The 21,846-nt window shown below is 44.4% G+C and overlaps 1 protein-coding gene across 4 annotated transcripts in view; it reads left to right on the forward strand.

The window, feature by feature from the left end:
- The window catches only part of Scamp1 (secretory carrier membrane protein 1), a 95,261-nt gene extending 82,837 nt beyond the window's left edge, over positions 1 to 12,424 (forward strand). For all 4 annotated transcript variants that reach the window (XM_059276355.1, XM_059276358.1, XM_059276357.1 and 1 more), the window contains 3 exons: positions 262 to 363; positions 3,372 to 3,489; positions 11,996 to 12,424. In XM_059276355.1, the coding sequence (XP_059132338.1) occupies positions 262 to 363; positions 3,372 to 3,489; positions 11,996 to 12,160 (385 nt within the window). In that variant the 3' untranslated portion in view covers positions 12,161 to 12,424. The remainder of the gene's footprint in view (positions 1 to 261; positions 364 to 3,371; positions 3,490 to 11,995) is intronic.
- Positions 12,425 to 21,846: the final 9,422 nt, after the last annotated feature.

Consider the following 21,846-nt stretch of genomic DNA (forward strand, 5'->3'; position numbering starts at 1 on the left):
GGCTGCAGGGTGGTGCTGGAGTGGAGGATCTTCATGGGATGGTGATGGCTGCAGGGTGGTGCTGGAGTGGAGGATCTTCATGGGATGGTGATGGCTGTTTGCAGGGTGGTGTGGAGTGGAGGGTCTTCATGGGATGGTGATGGCTGTTTGCAGGGTGATGCTGGAGTGGAGGGTCTTCATGGGATGGTGATGTTTGGTGTCAGTCTGCTTGTGGCTGTGGGTGTGATGTAAAGAATGACATTCTCCCCTTTTCTTTTAAAGGAGTGACAGTTCCTTCAGGTTCTTTGTGTTCTTCTTCGTGTACATTTGTCAGTTTGCTGTACATGTGCTCCAGGCTGCAGGATTTCATAACTGGGGAAACTGGTAAGTTATTTACTATTGTTAAGTTGTTAATTTAAAATCTGTGTAACAAATTTTGTGTATCCGAGTGAGTTAAACACAGAAAAAATCAGATTAGCAAAAGCAAACACAGAAAAACAAAAGTGCTTTAAAAAAAAAACTTAAAACACTCTAAAACATAACTTTGGAAAAGCTATTCTCTTCAAACATTAGGCTCCCAATTTAAAAACGAGCACACTAGCTATCTGTTTTAATAAAATGTGTACAATGGGCACTGGAAGGAGTTGTGTAAAGGAGACCAAAGAGATCAGAGAGAGGACACAGTCAGTGTCTGGAGGGAAGAGCTTCAAGAATCTGAAGGAAAAGGGTCCAGGTTAAGTGTAAAGCGTTGTTGTGTATACACACACACACACACACACACACACACACACACACACACGTGTTTGGAAATGTGTGAGAGTGAGTGTATGTACAGGCACACACGCCTTTCAACAGTAAAAGCATTCTCACCATGGTGGGATGCTCATTTAGTAGAAGTAGGAACATCTGGGGTTCAGGCTAGACGGTAACCGAGACCTGTTATTTTCTTCCTCCATGGAGGGCACATCCCTGAGGGAGAGGGTGGGGGGAAGAGGATGTGTCTTTAACAGACTCGCCTCTCGTGTCTTTCTTTATAGTGAGTGCCTTCCTTCCAGCTTCTGCATGCACAAGCATGCATGGCATTGCTGTTTGCCATGTGTCCTTAACTGAAGTTGCAGTGAGCACAGAACTAGAGTGTGTGAGCACTTGAGTTTAGTGCCCTGCCTCTGACTGGGGGTGACTGGCTGACAGACTGCTCCTGCAGATTCAGTTAGTTCTTGGAAAAGCTATTTTCATTATTATTTTAGATAGTGCTTAGTCTGGCCTATGAAGGAGAGGAAATGCTTTAAATGTTTTAAAAATGCACTGCTATAATGGTATATGTATGATGTCTGTGTATATTTTTCTTTAGAAGTTGAAATAATTTCACCAGCTTCTTAATATAAACATAGGGAGGAATGTAAAGTCGAACTTAGCAGTCTGTCCCTAGGTACCACAGAGTCTGCTAATGGGCACAGATACCCTTTTCAGCTGTACTTTGTGTACTTTGGGTATTTTTAATCATAATAAAAATGAAGGTAATTGTAGATTGACGTGTTGTAAGACCATAGGGAATTCCCAGGCATCCTTCACCCAGTGTCCCCAATAGTATAAAATACAGTAAACTATAAAAACAAGGACCCTGATGTTGACAGAACATTTCCATGACTGAAAGATGCATGTTGCTGTTTGCATGGCCACACTTACGCTCTCCTGTCCCCACTCCTTCACCCTTGGCGTCCTTAAGCTATCTGTCACTTCTGTTACTCCGACAGTGTAAGATGCTTAGGTAAATGGAATCATATAGTCTACAAATACTGGCTTTCCCCTCAGCTACATGTAGCCCTAATTTCTTTTTATTATTTTTTTACATTTTAATTTTTATTTCTGTATATGAATGTTTGCCTGAGTCTGTGCCTGTGCACCATGTGAATGCAGTACCCATGGAGGCCAGAAGAGGGCATCAGACCCTTGAGACTCAACAGGGTTGAGTTGATGGAGTCAACAGGGTTGTGAACTCCCATGTAGGAGCTGGGACTTGAAGCCAGGTCCTCTGGAAGAACAACCAGTGCTCTTGATCACTGAGCATCTTTCCAGAACCATCTTTTTGTTCTTGAATGGTGTATCACAGTTTGCCTAACCACTTACCAGTTCAAGGATGCCTGAATTGTTTCTGTTTGGGAGCTATTAGAAATAAAACCACCATGAGCATTGGGGCCGGGGTTTTCATGGGTACATAGTTTCATTCCTATGATTAACACTATATTTATAATTTGTTAATTCATTTAGAAATCACATATTTAGCTTTTTAAAGAAATTGACAAACTTTCTAGAGTGGATGTTCTATTTTATATTCCCTTTGGCAGTTGTGAGAGATTCAGCCTCCACATCCTTGGAAGCAGTGCAGTGGGTATTACCACTATCTGTTATCTTAGCCTTTTCGATAGGGGCGTGTGTGTGTGTGTGTGTGTGTGTGTGTGTGTGTGTGTGTATGTATGTATGTGTTGTGGTTTGAATTTACTTTTACCTAATGACTAATATGTTGACATCTTTTATTGCTTATTTACTTAATTGTTATGTCCCCTTGTTCAAATGTCTCACATGGTTTGCCTACTTTTTAAATGAGTTGTTGGGTTGTACTTTTCTGTTGTTTTAGTTTTTGATGTGACTGATGTATTTTCTCATCAATGTGAGAAAATGCCCAAAAGAACTTTAAGGGAGGGAATATTTCTTTGAGGTCATAGGTTATGGTTTCAGGGAATTTCAGTCCATCTGGCAGGGAAGGTAGAGCATGGAGCCCCTCGGTCTGTGAGACCCAGAGCATAGAGCATGGTTCCCATGGATGGCTGATGAGGAGGTGGGGAATGGGGCCGGAGGCAGCCAGGAGTGATGACCCTACAGCGCCGGGGACCTGGGACCTACTTCCTCCTATTAGATCCCTGCTCCTAAGATGTCTGCGACCTTCCAAAACTGTCACCTGCTGGGCCTCAGTGCTCAAACATGTGACATTTGAGCCTTAATGCTGAACTGTAAGATTTCAGTCTGCATTCTAAAAATGAATCACTTGTTGGATATGTGGTCTGCATATATCTTCTTCCTTAACTGAAAATGAGCATTTAAAAATATAATAAAGAGCCCACACATTTACTACATATAGTATTTAAAAATACAATAATCTGGTGAACTCTTGGGCTCAGGGGTGGGGTTTGCTGGAGGATCGAGACTGATGCTCTCAGCTGTGTGACCTGGGCACTGAGGCTCTAAGGTAGTCCCTTATCTGAGGCTGAGAAATGATCCCATATAAAGAATGTTCTCGTCACCTGGCTTCAGAAGTGCTGACTTGCCTTCCCTGTTGCTGTTTTTGAGAGGTGCATTTAACTTATTGGCCTGATTAGATTTCTGCTGTTCCGCAGTGGTTGGATCTCATCCCTTACTGGTCTCAATAAGAACATTCCAGTTGGAATCATGATGATAATCATTGCAGCGCTCTTCACAGCATCCGCAGTGATCTCACTCGTCATGTTTAAAAAAGTAAGTGGACATGTTACAGCGACCCGATGTCAGGTCCCGTCGGCCCGGGGAACTGGACCCCGGTGTCAGGCCCCGTCGGCCCGGGGAACTGGACCCCGGTGTCAGGCCCCGTCGGCCCGGGGAACTGGACCCCGGTGTCAGGTCCCGTCGGCCCGGGGAACTGGACCCCGGTGTCAGGTCCCGTCGGCCCACGCTGCTGTTAGGCCATTGGGACCCCAGCTCATTTCTGGGGTTCTGCATGCTTGCTCTCCAAGGATTAGGATTTATGGTTATATATAGACACATTAAAAATTGTTTCATATTTTAAGATTCACATAAAAAGTGAAAACGTTGCTGATTTGAAAATCTAGACATCAGTATGCTCAACAATAAGAAACTTTTTGAGCATGGACTTGGTACCATACGAGGAAAATTCCTACCTGACCCCACAGAGAGATTATAGATTATAGTTATGGAAGGCAAACACATTAAAATGTTGTAAAATTACACGGAGGTATATGTATACAGTATGTGTAAAAGATGAGCTCTATAAACAGACTTGAGTCCCATCCGAGGGCATCTCACAACATGCATGCAGTATTCAGAAATCAGAATGTCTTTGGTGCCAAGCGCCTCGGATGAAGCTCCTGAACGTGCACTTTTAAATACAGTCAGTAAAAGCTTCATTGTGAATTAAAGCCTCAAAGTCAGTTTTGAAATCGGACCTTTGTGTGCATTTTTCAGTATGAAATTTATTAGCTTAATGAATGAATACAGGTGAAATTATTGCACCAGGTACATATTTTTGTCCATATTTAAAATTTAAAGACACTAAATTATTTAAGCATTAGATATCTTTCACCATTTTCTTTATACTGCCTGGTAGTTTCAGAACATTTATAAGTAATACATATAGAAATAACTTTGGGCCAGTTGGTGGTAGTGCTCGCCTTTAATCCCAGCACTGGGGAGGCTGAGGCAGGAAGGTCTCTGTGAGTGTGAGGCCAGCCTGGTTTACAGAGTGAGATCCAGAACAGCCAAGGCTACACAGAGAAACCCTGTCTCGGGAAAAAAAAAAAAAAAGGAAAAAAGGAAATGGCTACTTTGGCCATTCTCTTGAAGAGCGCTTTGCCCTTGAAGTCAGCTTCCTGCCCGCTGTGTCCCTATCCAGGGCCTGTGTGCTTGGCTCTGCTCCTCCTGTCGGAGTTCCTGGTTTTGCTGCTGCTTTTTTCTCTTAGAAGCTTTGAACTTTCTGCACCAGGCATAGGGGCCGCTGAAACTCTGAAGCCCTGACTCCCCAGCCTGTTTTATGTCCATCCCGCACCGCTGTGGTCTCTGTCACACCAGAGACTCCCCAGCCTGTTTTATGTCCATCCCACACCGCTGTGGTCTCTGTCACACCAGAGACTCCCCAGCCTGTTTTATGTCCATCCCGCACCGCTGTGGTCTCTGTCACACCAGAGACTCCCCAGCCTGTTTTAGGTCCATCCCGCACCACTGTGGTCTCTGTCACACCAGAGACTCCCCAGCCTGTTTTATGTCCATCCCACACCGCTGTGGTCTCTGTCACACACTGACTCCTCCAGCCTGTTTTATGTCCATCCCACACCACTGTGGTCTCTGTCACACCAGAGACTCCCCAGCCTGTTTTATGTCCATCCCACACCACTGTGGTCTCTGTCACACCAGAGACTCCCCAGCCTGTTTTATGTCCATCCCACACCACTGTGGTCTCTGTCACACCAGAGACTCCCCAGCCTGTTTTATGTCCATCCCACACCACTGTGGTCTCTGTCACACCAGAGACTCCCCAGCCTGTTTTATGTCCATCCCACACCACTGTGGTCTCTGTCACACACTGACTCCCCAGCCTGTTTTATGTCCATCCCGCACCGCTGTGGTCTCTGTCACACCAGAGACTCCCCAGCCTGTTTTATGTCCATCCCGCACCGCTGTGGTCTCTGTCACACCAGAGACTCCCCAGCCTGTTTTATGTCCATCCCACACCGCTGTGGTCTCTGTCACACACTGACTCCCCAGCCTGTTTTATGTCCATCCCACACCGCTGTGGTCTCTGTCACACACTGACTCCCCAGCCTGTTTTATGTCCATCCCACACCGCTGTGGTCTCTGTCACACACTGACTCCCCAGCTTGTTTTATGTCCATCCCACACCACTGTGGTCTCTGTCACACCAGAGACTCCCCAGCCTGTTTTATGTCCATCCCACACCACTGTGGTCTCTGTCACACCAGAGACTCCCCAGCCTGTTTTATGTCCATCCCACACCACTGTGGTCTCTGTCACACCAGAGACTCCCCAGCCTGTTTTATGTCCATCCCACACCACTGTGGTCTCTGTCACACCAGAGACTCCCCAGCCTGTTTTATGTCCATCCCACACCGCTGTGGTCTCTGTCACACACTGACTCCCCAGCTTGTTTTATGTCCATCCCGCACCGCTGTGGTCTCTGTCACACCAGAGACTCCCCAGCCTGTTTTAGGTCCATCCCGCACCGCTGTGGTCTCTGTCACACACTGACTCCCCAGCCTGTTTTAGGTCCATCCCGCACCGCTGTGGTCTCTGACACACACTGACTCCCCAGCCTGTTTTAGTTCCATCCCGCACCGCTGTGGTCTCTGTCACACCAGAGACTCCCCAGCCTGTTTTATGTCCATCCAGCACCGCTGTGGTCTCTGTCACACACTGACTCCCCAACCTGTTTTAGGTCCATCCCGCACTGCTGTGGTCTCTGTCACACACTGACTCCCCAGGCCTCTGTGAGCAGGTTTTTCCGAGGCTCCGCCCTCCTGTTTCTCTGTAGGCCTGTGAAGGTTGTGAATGCAGTTGGCTCCCTGTCCTGAGCTGTACTCAGGAAATTGCTTAGGCATTTCACCTTCCATCTTCCATACCTTGATGGCTGAGAGTCTTGGACTAGAAGAGAGCATGTTTTGTACAAACCCAGACATCCTCACAGTGTACAGGGGTGCATGACGTAGTATACAGTTTCTGTCAACAAAGCTGTTCGTAGAAGCTCTCAGAGCACAGGTGGGCCTGAGATGGGAAGGAGACCTTTGCAGTTCCATTTACACGGTCAGTACTGTCACTGCTGTTGCATGACTTCTGAAGGTGACTTGTCTTCGGTTGCTCTCGGTGGCCTTTTTAGAATATGGACGTGGGTTTTTGCTGTTGTTTGTTTTTTTCTGTCTTTTACTTCCATTCCTAACCTCTGACAACCAGAAAAGCTTTTACAGTTCACTCACTCCTCCCTGACTTCGGCACATTTGGAATGTTCTCTGCATTAATCTAAGGACAGCAGCTGCTGCCGCCATGAACCTGCTGTTTGCAGCATGCTGGTGTGGACTGGGGCTCAGGAGTGGGTCGTGGTGTGAAGGGCTTGCACTCTCTTCAGACTGCTCTGCCGTTTCCTGTCGGTTTGCTGTGCTATGCGATTTCACCTTTCCCCGCTTGAAGACCCAGTCATGCCTTTCAAGCCTTTGCTCAGACCATCCCGACCATTTCACAGTCTTGTTTGTTACCCATGTGTCTGGGGGCGGTTCTCTGCTTCCTTGTGGAACTTAGGGTTTTTGTTGTTCTCCGTAGGATCTCAGGGGCCTGGGCTATGTGCCAGGATATAGGCCTCATGGTTCACATGGTGCCTGGTGTGGTAAGCATCCTCAAACAAGAGAGCCAGGGACCTGGCCTTGCACCATACAGCTCATATTGAAATGAACGCCTTGCTGTACTGCTGTGCCCCCAGACAGGGTCCTCTAACCAACTGCCTGGTTCACTGTCTGTCTGTGCCCAGGGACCTGTGTTCCTTCATTTGTAGCCTCACACCGAGCAGTAACAGGCACAGTTACTGTGGGATGGGCACGTAAATGCTTTCTGAATGGAACCAGAGATGGGAGTAACCACTTTCACAGGATTGGCGTGAGGATAAAGTAATGTAAATTGCAAGAGCCCCCCACAGTTACCATGGTTTGTCTTGTTTAATCTTGACCCTTTATACTGAGTCTGATTTAGGTCTGCTCTTTTGGTTTAGCCCATCAGAGAACAGACCAGAAGGATAGAACTGGCAGGGAACTGGCGTATCTAGTTGTGAGGCTGCTGAGGGGAGTCCAAATGTGGAGGGCAAACTCTTAGAGGGGTTTGAGTTTGCTTGTCCATTCCCACGATAGGCACCATGACCACAGCACCCAGGGAAGAAGGGCCTTATTCCAGCTTGTACTTCCAGGTCACAGTCCACCGCTGAGGGAGGTTTGGGCAGAAGCCATAGAGCAGCAGTTCTCAACCTGTGGGTCGAGACCCCTTTGGGGCCACATATCAGAAACCTTGCCTATCAGATATTTACATTACGATTCATAACAGTAGCAAAATTACAGGTATGAAGTAGCAATGATATAATGTTATGGTTGGGGGCCAGCACAACACGAGGAACTGCATTAAAGGGTCGCAGCATTAGGAAGGTTGAGAACCACTGCCACAGAGGAATGCTGCTTTCTGGTTCATTCAGCTAGCTTCCTCATATAACCCAGAGCCACCTGCCCATGGATAGTGCTGCCCACAGTGGGCTGGGCCTTCTTTATATCAATCATCAGTCAACACAGTATCTTAGAACATGGCCACAGGCCAGTCTGATCCAGGTTGTGTTGACAGTACAATGTCACTAGCACTGAGAGGGGCAGACTGGAGCTGCAGAAGGAAGCTGTAGCCCCATGCCACAGGCCAGACCTCCTTCCGTAGAGGAGCCTTGCCTGCTTAGAAAAAAATGTGTGTGTGTGGGAGGAGGGGTTGCCTATAGAGGCCAGTGGAGGGCATCAGATCCCCTGGTGCTATCCGACATGGGTGCTGGGAACCCAAATCTGCTTCTTTGAAAGACAACAGCACTCTGAACTGCCATCTCTCCAGCCCTACTTACTGCCTTTCTTAGATCTAGTCAGATAAAGATCATCTAGAATGTTCTGTACTTATATTAACTAACAGTGGGTTCTCATCTACAAAATACCTTCATTTGGTTTAATAATTGGGAACTATGGCCTAGCCACCATTAATACCTTTATTGTTTCAGATCTATAAGAACTATTAATCCTTCTGTGTTCCCCACCAAGTGCTGGCACTATGGTGTGCATGGCCACACTCAGTTTTTACCCAGGGCTTCGTCCTTCCTAGGCAAGCACCTACTATTGGGTATGTTGTCTAAAACTAGAAATACAGCGAGTTCAGAGTCTTGTAGAGGCTTCGTGGCATTCTGTGCACTTCTGTCCCATAAAACCAATGGTCAGGTATGTAACAGTGCCAAGCCCTGTGCCAGGCATGAGCCCCTGGGCTCACCTTGTGGTTGAGAGAGTGTGTACCACAAGCCAGTCATTTCCCGGCTGTCACAGAAGGAAGTGCACAGCCAAGGTTTGGGAGTCTAGGTTTGTTTTTCTCTTAGTGTTTGGCTTTGAAAATTAAGTTCTTGCCATATTATCTAAGTTAGCCTCAATTCCTGGGTTTTAGCTGTGCCCCTCCCTCCCAGCCTCAGGGTGGCTGGGAATACAGACAGGTGCCAGCATGCCAAGATAAAGCCTTAGCTGAGACACAATGATAACTGCTCATCATTACCATTGTCTGCATAAGGGGATAGGAAAGGTGGAGGGCATAGAGGATAAGCAGGGTCCAGTTGTGAGGATACAATGGCAAGTTCAAGGGTATGGAAAGGGCTAGCATGGGCTGGGGAGCAGCTGAAGCATAGGGTGGAGCAGAGAAAATACTAGGTGGGGGGTAGAGATGAGCTTGAACACATCCGTATCCTTAGATCCTGCAGGGCCTGGAAAACTAGACCTTGTTAAAAAGTTTTAATCTTCTCCAAAAAGTGGCGGTTCACAAAGGAGGCACAGAGAAATTGGGCTGATGTGACAAGTTTGGGCAGAGTTATCTTGAAGTAGATACAGGATATGTGGACGAGGGTGGAGGACTTAAAATAAGACAGGAAGCCAACAGAGATGGTAGCCTGAGTTACCCACTATGAGAAGGTTAGCCTCGTTCTGTCTGGACTCTACTCAAGGATATGTTTTAGGGGATGGACCACTTAGGAAGCACAGGTTTGGGGCTGGTGAGATAGTTCAGTAGGCAGAGGAACTTGTAACTGACCCCAGGACTCACCCAGTGGAAGGAGACCCGCCAGTTGTACTCTGACCTCGGAAGTGCTGATGGCCTACCCCCAACATGCACAAAATAAAGTAGAAAGAGCAGGTGTGGAGGTCAAAGTGATCTCCGGTTTTGTGGGGAGTTTGAAGTACTAGTATGAATACATGTGGTAGACTTCTAGACAGACAAGGAGACGTAAGCAAAGAAATTCAAGCTGGGTGTTCAGATTGGGAAGGTTTGGCTTCCCGAGGTGAATGAAGCCTGGGAGAGCCTATAGAAGCATAGAGCCAGAAGAGGGCCAGAACACTCCAGAACTCTGCAACATGAGACGAGAGTAGGAGGCAGGGCATGGAGGAAGCTCTTATTCGACAGTAGCCGTATCAGGAAGTTCCGTGCAGGCTCGGAACTGCAGTCAGGAATTCCTTTCCCCTTCTGTTTTAACTGTTCTCTATGAAAGGGATAGTTGCATAATGGAGCTTATATTCACATGCCAAGCATTCAAAATAAATATATTTATTTCCCAAATAAGATCAAAGTATTTGTCAGCATCATGTGCATACTCTGATATTTTAGTTAATTTTTCAACTCCTAATTTAAAGTTACTAGTTGACTCTTTTATGTGTTCACCATCAGTCGGTGCTGTCTCATTCTTACCTATGAAGTGAGGAGCTCAGATGAATGATTTTTCCGTATGATGTCCTGAAGTGTAATGAATGGTAGTATAAACTAAATTATAATTTGAACCAATCAGCAGTCCTCATATCTACTCTAACTCTGATGTAAACTGAGACCTGAGAACAACTGATTCTTCAACACTGACTTAAAAACTAATAACAAATTGTCAAAAATAAACAACCAGAAAACAAAACAAAACCCCTTGTGGGAGTATGCAGCCCTAGTTTATCACCACTAGGGGTCAGGCTCTTCATGACGGTGCGTGCCCTGGGGAAGGTCTGTGTATGAAATTCCCACCTAGACTAGTGGCTTGGCCAGGCTTTTCCTCCCTTCACCCCTTGCTAAATACGCTGTCAGTATTTGTTTGGATGAAAATGAATGTACTGTTGAGAACTCATTATTATTCTGAAATCTTACACAATTAGAGTTGGTCGTTGTTGGTTTTTGGATGCTCATTGTGCCTTGGTTTCTGCCATGCTGGTGTTTCTTAGCCCAGATTTGGGATGTTGAAAGAATTTCTAATCTCCTGAGCTGATTCATAGGCAGAAACCCTTAGCTTCCACAGATGGGCCGGATTTCTATCGATGTATACGTGTGTGTGTGTGTGTGTGTGTGTGTGTGTGTGTGTGTGTGTGTGTTTGTGTGTGTGTGTTTCTTCTTCCTCCTCCTCCTCCTCCTTTCCTTCCTCCTCCTCCTCCTTCTTCCTTCTCCTTTTCTTCCTTCTCCTCCTCCTCCTCCCCCTCTTCTTCTTCTTCTTCTTTGGTATTTTTGAGACAGGGTTTCTCTGTGTAGTCTTGGCTGTCCTAGAACTCACTCTGTAGACCAGGCTGGCCTCGAACTCAGGGATCCGCCTGCCTCGGAGACCTCTGGAGTGCAGGGATCAAAGGTGTGCACCACCACCGCCTGGCCTATCAATTGTTTGTAACTGTGTTAAATGTTCTGTTTCCACAGTGAACTATTAGAAAGCTCTGGCTAGTGTCTCAGGGCTACAGTGGTAGATGTTCTGAAGGAGTCCGTTAGCAAGCTATGAACGGCAGAAAGCAGTCAGAAGCTCCAGACACTGCCCTTTCCTTAACTTCTGAATTAGTTGGAATTACTTAATGTTGAAGCAACAAATAGTACACAATTTATGTTCTTTTGGGATCCTGTTTTCCATTATCTTTTCTATGGAATTTGGGAACTTGTTCATAAGTATTCATGTCCACATTAATATGCTAGTTACTAAGGACTTTTTGCATTTCAAAAGAATTTTTGAAGTTATTTCACTTTAAAAACCAAGTTTATGTAAAAAAAAAATAAGCTTTATCTAAGTGCTTTAATTTTTAAAACATACTGAAATGTCTTATCTTCAGATGTTCTTTTCATTTGTGGGGAGTGTGGAGTTGGAAGCATATGATTCAGAATAGTGATGCATAAGTCCCACTAAGTCGTTAACTTGGCATTTTAAAGCAAATGCTTTGTGAAGATATTCTATTGCATATAAAGGGTAGTCTAGTTATAGTAAAGGTGGCAGTTACTCTCTTTGAAAGCACTACGCTGCTGTTAATCCCACTCTGTTCATCTCTCTTGCTGATTTCATGGTTTTCTTTTTCTTCTCCCATTTCCCCTCTGCTCTCCATCTGGTCTTCACACTGTGCGGGACGGTGGGATTAACTTCAGCTGGCAGACAGCGCACGCATAGATTGCTGCTTACCTCTCACATTGCTGTCTGCCTCTGCAGGTCCATGGACTGTATCGCACAACAGGTGCTAGCTTTGAGAAGGCCCAGCAAGAGTTTGCAACGGGAGTGATGTCCAACAAGACTGTCCAGACTGCGGCTGCAAATGCAGCTTCAACTGCAGCAACCAGTGCGGCGCAGAATGCCTTCAAGGGTAACCAGATGTAGAGAGCCGCACAGCAGCGCACTGTTACCTTTTGACTGTATTTTTTCCTCCGGTTACTGTATTCTACAGATATTTTTATGTTGGAAACACACAGTACACACAGCATGGGTATTTCCTATTCACATGTGCATGGTCTAAAACCAGAGAAACTTCCTCGTCTTATTACTTTGCCTAATAGTTTCTTAATATTTCCACACCCCTCACAGAAGAAAACTATTATCTGCTAAATAAATATTCTCCATATTTTTGGGGGATGGTGTTCCTCAGATTATTTCAGTGGTGACACACTGAAATGAGTATGTGACTTAAGATTTAAAAAGCACTCAATACTAACCACAGTAGTTCTTCGAAGTGTCAGTAGAGATAAGGATTATACATTGGAAATGAGACCACGTTTGTTTCTTTTCTTTTTCTTTTTTTTTTTTCCTCTATTAATATTGCAGGAATGAGGCCAGCAAAGACTTGAGTGTTTTTAAATGGGCTTGCTTTCTATGAGGTTTGGTCACCAGTGAAGAGCCTGTGTGCTTTGTAGTAGATAATGTATATTTTATCTTCTTTTATTTTATTTTTAGACTAGTTAATATTTTGATAACAATCTTGTATCTTGCATGGGTACCATGTCTCTTAAGTGAAACGAATTAGTATTTTGGGTTCTGTACTGCTTATAGTGGTAGGAGCTGGGGCTCTTTATAGAATCAGAAATCATTTTCTGTAATAGTTTCTTTTAAGTAAAAAATTACTGGAGTATAAAGACTTTAATATAATGTGCAGTGCATTATCCAAAAGAGAAGGTAGTGAATTGATGCAATAGAATATAGTGATAATTCCTTTCTGCCCTCTTCATTTTCAGTATTCATATAGTAAAATTTTACTGTATGGAAACTTTGGTATATTCTTCTGGCTAATCTTTTTAATTGAACTGAGATTGTATTTGGCAGCTTTGTGTGTGTGTGTGTGTGTGTGTGTGTGTGTGTGTGTGTGTGTGTGTGTGAGAGAGAGAGAGAGAGAGAGAGAGAGAGAGAGAGAGAGAGATTGATTTTGGCACAGGTATTAAAGGCTAGCCTAACCCTTGAATAAAAAGAACATACAGTATTTAAGGGATTTCTCTTTTAGCCTCTCACTTTTAGTTGCATTAAAATAAAAGACCCTAGCACTTCTAATATACTTGATTTTTTAATGTCCCTGTCATTTACTTTTTGAGACAAACTAAATACATATAAAACATCGCACCAAGCAAGGAAGTACAAGTACAGTTAATGTGTTCATTATTAATATAATCATTTTGGCATGGTTACTATGCAGCACAGGCCAAAGTGGGTTCAGACTTTTAATCATTTTTAATAATGATTAAATGTCTCAAGAACATTTGTAAGTCAGACTCTTTTATTTTGAAAGTCTTACTAGTTTTAGACTATAGAATAACAGGTTGTGATTTATCCAAGTTGATTTTAAGCAAGGATGGCCGCCGAGACAGGGTATCTTTTAAAAACGGCTTAAATGGTTGAGACACTTTATTCTTTCCCTAAATCTGGAGTCAGGGAGTTTCGTGCTAGGCTGGGGCATGGTTCTTGGACTTTATGAAGAAGGTCTGTGGGATACTGGCCCACATGTCCACATGAAGGAGGTCTGTGGGATACTGGGAATTCACTGACTGCTGAAGATACTTCTTTTCTTTAGAAGGAAGTCCGATTCCGAATGTGAATTTGAAGTTGTTTTTCTGAACACTTCTGATTATGTTTTCTCCCTTCATTCTTACCCAGCTCAGCTGGAGTTGAGAGCCTGAGGTCTCAGTGAGACCTGGTGGAGCTTGTGCTTTATCAAGGATGGATTTTATAGGCACTGAAGTCACTAAGACTATGAAAGTACACAGATATACCATGTACTTATATTCCAAATTCATGCTTATTTGTCTTTGAAATACAAATAAAGGATACATCAGAGATTTAAAAAATACTTTCCTTCAAAAATGGGAACATTCCCTCTCCATTCTGTATAGGTCCCCATAGGTGGCATTATTAAATGGCAAGGAATAGTTATAGCACATTACATTTTGTGTATGAAGAGGAAAATGCTGTTTCAATCCAGTTGTTTGGGTTCATACAAGTTTTAAAGAGATTATGTTCTTTGAAAACACAAAGGTGCATCAAAATGACAGCAGTGCCCGCGGCTAGGTCAAGTGTTGAAAGCGTCTTGAAATTCCTGGTTTACCGTTCTCTCCACAGCCGGCCAGTAGTGCAGGTTCATTCGGTGAAAGATGGTTAGTGTTTCCTATTGAAGCTCAATGTTACCTGGCGCCACAGCCGTGAAGCGGCTTCACGTGCAACAGGCATCCATGTCACTTTTCAGTTTTTGATTTTAAATGGTGGCTATTTTATTTCAAACTAGGGTCTGAACACTGGAAAATCATTGCTTGGTGATTTGTGATTTGGGGCTTGGTTTCTTTCTCTAGGGATGTTTGTATATTTTGTTGGTGTGTAATGCTGCGCTGCCCTCATGGCAAATGTCACGGTTCTGTGTAAATGCCCTCCGTGTGTCCCTCTCATGTTGCATGTTTTCAGTGGTTTGGAAGTTTTGTATATTTATTGTATTAATGCAGAGTGTCATAAAATAAAATAATGTTTACTGGATGTTTGTTTGCATAATTTTAAGCACTGTATTAGCAGTTGAGAGGCAGAAATTATACTTGTAGCTTTGATATAGGTGTTTCACATTTGTTTCTTCTAAAGTGATTTATTTTATTTTTATCACGTACATTGGTGTTGTGCCTGCACGCATGTCTGTATGAGGGTGTGGGATCCTTGGAAGTGGAGTTACTGAGGAGGAGGAGGAGGAGGAGGAGGAGGAGGAGGAGGAGGAGGAGGAGGAGGAATTGTCTCAGTAGTCTAAGGCAGACCCCATGTGCACTGCCGTGTGGGTGCTGGGAATTGAACCTGCTGAGCCCAGCTATCAAGCCCCCTCCCATTTAATTTTGAAAACAATCTTTGCATCATTTTATTATGTGTTAAACACAGCATAAAGGATTTAAATCCTCAGCAATACACATTGGCAATTTCTCCATTGCATTAGACCTCTATAGGTTGTTGAATGTGAGCTTTACTACATTAAATATGATGACTGTTTTGAGGTAGGCAAGATCACCTAGAAGTCCATTAGCTTTTTGGCCTAGGATTGTCTTCATGGGTTCAGCTGGGTGCCTCTGTACCAGGACTGTACTGATCTGCTAACCCTGTGCTCTGTTCCCTGACCACGCTTTCTGCCGCTGTTCTGTGACGGATGGGCCCTTCCATTTTGTGTGCTGGATTTCTCACCTGGAAACTAAGACGATGTCAAGTTTAACCTAAAGTCATGTTCACAGCGCATCTTATTTTGAGAAATACACGTTGAATTAAAATAAGAAACACTATTTTCCATTTTTCATTTTAAAAAGTAAGTTTGGATTTTCACGGTTTACTAGTAACTCATTTACTAAAAACACAGTGTGGAGGTGGTTTATACTTCATGGGAATTTCAGTTGTTGTTAGGGTTAATATTCTGACCTTGGCGCCCCCCTGCTCCTGATGTAAAAGCCTCATTTTGGGGAAAGGCCCTTCTCCTTCTCTCTCTTCCGCTTTTCCTCCCACCCTCAACCCCCCCTTCCTTTCTCTTTCTCTCTCTTCTGCCTTCTTCCTGTCTTTCTCTTCCTCTCTATTATAATAAACTATTTCCGAGCGCGCGCACGCGGATGCAGCATCTGAGTTATGAATGATTGTCCATTGCAGCCCCGCCGCATATGCCCGCATGGTGTGGGTCACCCACCAGCCTGCCCTGCATCTAGGAAAATAAGTTTCTTCCTAAAACCAGGCAGTTGAAATTGCTCTGCACATCCTGTAGCTGGGCCTTGCACAACCCTTCACGGCTGTTTCTCTTGCTGTAGCAAGCCCCACTCCTTTGGGTCCCTGAAGACCACATTGGTACTGTGTCAAGTGGGGTGTGTGCACACCGTGGTGAGTCCACCTCATCACGTCTTTATTCTTGATGTAGTGTGTTAGAACTGAATGTATGGGGGGGGGGGCATGCTGTGCCATGGAGAAGGAACCGGCAACCAGCAGAGCTGGTGTTAGTGAGATGGAGCACTCGGCAGCTAGGTATGGGGACCGGGGACAGACCTCCAGAGCTTTTATTTCAGTTAAGAGGCCTCTCCGCTTGTCTTGGCTCATGCCATTCATCATAGTCTTACTTTCATTTTCTCCTGACCTATCTTGAATTATTTTCCTTTCACTCTGAACCAAAGAATCTTAACTCACATAATGGTTTGTTGCCTTTTTTCAGTTACTATATAAATATACAATAAATGCCTTTTTATATTTCTGAATACATGTAACGATCATCAAATCTTGTTATAGTCTTAGATTCTGATTTTTGAGTTTTTTTTTTTTTTAATCAGAAATCATTTGTCAACAAATATGTTGTTGCTAAATCTTGGGGCTCAAGTTTTTGTTCTTAGGAAAAATTGCTGAGTTGAAAGCTGTGTGTGTTTTTTAAAAAATGACGTTAACTGCCAAATGGCTCTCCAGAAAGAATTTATCAATTTATACTTCCATCAGTTGGAGTCCTAGCCAACACTAGATTTTCCTTTTCCAAAGATCTTTTATTCCCACAGGATTGGGTAAGTAACCAAGAGGTCTGTTGTTTAAGCATTCTGGTTTCCCAGGCCTGTGGACTTGCTCACCCAATTTGTTGTTGTTGTTGGTGGTGTTTCTCTATGTAAGAGTAACAGTATATTCTGCATCCACAGAGGACACTCCCACTAAAGATAAAGATGATTAGCTGAGTGATCTATTATAACAAGATGCAAAGAAACAGTGGCCTCACTGGAGCAGTGGTGGTTCATGCATTTAATCCCATTATCCCAACACTCAGAAGGCAGCACACAGCAGAGGCAGGAGGATCTCTGAGTTCGAGGCCAGCCTGGTCTACAGAGCAAGTTCTCTGACAACCAGGCTACACAGAGAAATTTAAAAAAAAAAAAAAGAAAGAAAGAAAGAAAGAAGGAAAGAAACATTAGCTTCAATCTAATTCTATAGTAATAGTAAAATGTGATCATTTTTGACAACAGGTTATACTGCCCTTCACACAGTGTGACTTCTAAAATCCCAGCACTGAAGAAGCAGAGGCAGGAGGATCTCTGTGAGTTCAAGGCCAGCCTGGTCTACATAGCAAGTTCCAGAACATCAAAGGCTACACAGAGACCCTGTCCAAAAAAGGTAAACAGAACAAAATAAACTCCAAGTATTTGTTTGGAAAGACAGGATTCTCTTGGTTTTCTTACTGTATTGAGGACTTAGAAGAGATTACACTAAGTGCTTTCTGTAAATTCCTTAATCCTTGCACCAAATCTATGATGTAATTCTGACTGTAGAGGATTAGGAAATTGTCACAAGGCAACTGTGAGTAAAGAAGTGAATGTCTGAGGCAGGGCAGACTCCAGGCCCTCTAACTTCTGACCAGTTGCTTCTCTCTAAGAGGAGTTCCCTCTCACCCCTCCACATTTCTGGTAATTTGTGTCCATCTTTAGAAACAGTGGATGTTAGGAAAAGGATCATTACCCAAGACAAAAAAAAAATTGCACCATTTTTGACATCCCTTGACCAAGCTCCCACTTCAGTGACCAGGAAAATTCCTGCTTCCTGTTCTTAGCAGTGTGGTGGGGTAAGTGGTCTTGGGCATTGGTGTTTGGAGAAAGTTGAGGACAAATCCTTACACCTTAGGTTACTTCTGCTCATGTGATGCTAAGGGTTTCTTTCCTTGGCCATGAGATGACCTGTGACTTAGGCCTTCTGTCACTAAGACAGGATGAAGCAGTCCAAGTCTGCTGTTAGTTTTGCCACCGTCATGGGTCTGAGGAGTTGCTGAGTGTTTTCAGGATTGAGCTGGATTATGATTAGTAAATTAAAATATAAGATGTCATCTTCAAATGTGAAGATTGGCTAGGTTCCTGAGAGGGAGGAGGGAGCAGATGCGACCCTTGTGGAGGTACGGCGGCGGATGTCACTCCTGTGTCTGCCACAGGGAGGCAGTGCACTCAGCTACCTTTCCCTCATCAGGAAGGAAGCGCAGCACAGACATTTGGTGTGGTTTTGCCACTTCCTAGCTTTCTAACCCCGGCAAAGAACTTCACTAAAGTCACATCAATGGCAGGTACTTATCTATAAAAAGGCTCTGACGACTCATGAAGTGCCGAGCACAGAATGTGCTCACTAATCAAAGCTAGCTCTCCTTTCTCCACATGCCCTTGGATTCCCAATCTCTGTCTCTGGCCTTGTCTTTTGCTGGGTCTGTTTCCAGCTACATACAAGTGACAGCCTTTGTCCCTGACTCTTCTGGCCTCTCCGTCTTGGTGGCCACATTATTCCCCACCCAGAGTCCACACTAAATGCCTGGAGTCCTCTCCATCCCCTGCTGTCCCACTCTTCCCTTTAATGCCCGGAACTCATTCCAATGCCTTTCTCCTAACTGCTGTAATTCGGCCCTAATTTTCTGTAAGAAATGAGTAAAGTGGAGGTTTCTTCCAAATATCGGCACTTCAGGGACTGCCTGCCGGTAGATGTCCGCTCTTTTAGGAAGTCTGTCAAATCGAAGGAGCTGCCAGTGGCTGCATGTCTGCTACTTGACTGCTTCTCCTTTCCACGTGGTTTGAATTTTCCTACTTCCTCTGTTTGTGCTTTTTATCTGTATCCTTTGTACACCTAAGCAAAGTTAGCAACTCATGTCTTGAAGAGATTCTGGAGAAGTCTTCAGGCTGAGGAGGAAGCTGTAAGGAAGAAGACAGTGGGGGCAGAGGGGGCAGCCTCACCAAATGACTGAACTGCTGGGACGGGTCCTGTCCTTGTCTGTTTGCTGCTGTGCTCTTCATTCATGCTGAATGTCCCCAAGGAGCAGAGGTATTAGAAAGAGTGTCCACACACAGGAATGCCCAGGGTAAAGAAGACCTTATGGGCTCTACCAAAGGAAGTTGACTATGTTTTCCAGGACACCTAGTGGCAACACTTCCCTGTAAAAACTAAAGACTGGGCTTGATGAGAAGGCTCCGTGGGTAAGAGTGCTTTCTATGTAGGCAACAAGGACCTATGTTGGAATCCCCATATAAAAACGGGGCACAACTGCTTCTCACCTGCGTTACAGGGTGGAGACAGGCAGATCCTGGAGCTCCCAGCCAGCCAGCCTATCTGAAACCTAAATAAATAAACATAGAGAGTGCTAGAGAGAGATACCCTGTGTCCTTCGCTGGCCTCAGCATGTGATCACACACACATACCCCATATGCAGACTGAGGGTCACACACACACACCCCACACAGACTGAGGATCACACATACACACACACACACACACCATACACACACTGAGGATCACACATACACACACACCCCATACACAGACTGAGAATCACACACACACCCCATACACACACACACCACACACCCCACACAGACTGAGGAACACACACACACACACACCATACACAGACTGATGATCACACACACACACACACACACACACACACACACCCCACACACACAGACTGAGGATGGCAAGCACATGAGACCACGTCCTAGCCTCTGCTCAAACTGAAGTCCTGGTGCTTTTTCTGCAGATTTACTTTTGAGTACAATATAGTAATGCCTGAAAAGGCACCAGAAAAGCTCCAGTTGACTTGTCTTTAAAACCATTTCCTCCAGTGGTTGGGGCCCTAACTTTTATCTGATTTCAGTTGGAAACCTGGCGATGGTCATTTCTGCTCAGCAACCAAAGCATGCGCGTGCCCTCTGTCCATCAGCAGCTAGGTAGGGACAGCCGCTCTGGGTCATCCTGACAGTGCTCCCGGAAAGGTGCAGCATTGAACGAGTTTATGGAAATGGTGTTTAGCATCATCGAGCTTATAGATCAAAAGCCCAGGTGTTCTGACTTCTTGGTCAGGGTCCCCTCTAGGGACTCCACTGGACTGGCTTTTCTTTTGAGTATTTTTTTTTGAGAGGAGAGGACATACCCTTTGGTTAGCGAATGCTCTAGAGCACTTTCCTGTCTCATAGCTTTACTTTAAAGTTAAGATGCCTATAATTGTGTTGGTACTTCTCCAAGTAAGAAATTAAAGGCAACCCATGATGGGGATAAGTTAAGAGTCAGCAGTAGAAAATGCCTGGCTATTTTTCCTGATGTCGGTGTTACAATAAGGTAGTCTTTACATTTTGTCTGATTGGTATTTTTGATCAAATTATGTGCACTGCATTAAAGCCAACACAATCAAACTTGAAAGAATTGAGTTTGCAAAACCTGATTTAATTCAGATCTCAAGCGGGGAGGGAGCACACTGAAAATCCTATGTACAGAACGCTAACCAATGCCAGACAAACAATGCATTAGTTTACAGTATAACAGGCCGACCACACATAGGAAGGCTCCAATCGAGTCCATCAGCTCGAAGTACAACTCTGTATTGGCTCAAGTGGCTATTGAACATCAAGTGGTGCCGAGGTCCTTCACAGCAGCGCAGGACCCCCTCGGCTGTCGAAGGAGTCTCCCCACGGCCTCAGAAGTCCCACTCATCCCTTGAATTCCTTTGGCCTTGGGGGTCTTTGCTCCCAAAACACAGATGCAGGCCCGGATTCCCGGCAGCCACGTGTTATTGCACAGAATGGTCTGTCCTAAGCCAGACTCTTATGGCTAAGAAAGTGGGAGACCAGCCCTTATTACAGTGGCCTAGCGTTAACACAGCCTACAAAAGCTCATGAAGAATAGCTCTTCAGTCTCTACCAGCTACTAGTTATCGGGCTAAGAGAAAAGGCAACATGGCAGCTTCACATTTCACATGAAAGACTAGCATTGACTGGGCCTGGCTTGCTGGATTGAGTCTCCCATAAATATAGTGATCACTTCCATTTAGACCCAGGAAAACTGACTTTATACCAGTCTTTTCTTCACATAAGGTTTGTGTAGCATTAAAATTGTTATGGACTAATGACTAGCCATGAAGGCAAATATGTCTAACTCTCCCTTGCAAAACAGAAACATCCCTGTTTTGAAGCGTGTCCAGTTTCCCCAAACAAAACATACATACACCTTTGTTATTGCACATCTTTCAGACAAACTTGTGTATGTGTGATATATATTTAAATATGCTACACATAAAGACTATGGCACTTTACAGAATACATGTTTAACAAAGACCATTGATTACACCACAGATGCTTCAGAAACCCTTCCACAGTTAATGTAATGTTGTTGAATTACCACACAGGTTTAAAGAATCCACAGACTCCAAGTATTTCTGCTTTAGCATTCATTGAGAAGCTGGGTACAGATGCAGTCAAAGTAAGACTTTCCCTGTAGTAGTGATGGTCCATGGTTAGGATATGCTAGGACAATGGGTATAGGCCAACAAGTGGATTTGATGAGCCGTAAGAAAAGTTTCTTTCTCCACTAGCATGATTGTGGATGGTCCCTTCATTCCCTGCACAAGTCTGTAGATTGGTTTGAAGGTCTCAAATGTTGAACTCTCCTTCTCTCTCTCTCTGTTCCACTAAGTCAACACTTAGGTAGTTTTCAATAGTGTGGCATTTCATTTGTGCCCCTTTTTTGGGGGGAGGAGATCTTCTCTATTGTTTAAATTAGTAAAAAACACTGTTAAATAATCTGGCAGAGAGGTCACGTTT

Source organism: Peromyscus eremicus, chromosome 11 (genome assembly GCF_949786415.1).
Source record: "Peromyscus eremicus chromosome 11, PerEre_H2_v1, whole genome shotgun sequence".
NCBI classification, from domain to species: Eukaryota; Metazoa; Chordata; class Mammalia; order Rodentia; family Cricetidae; genus Peromyscus; species Peromyscus eremicus.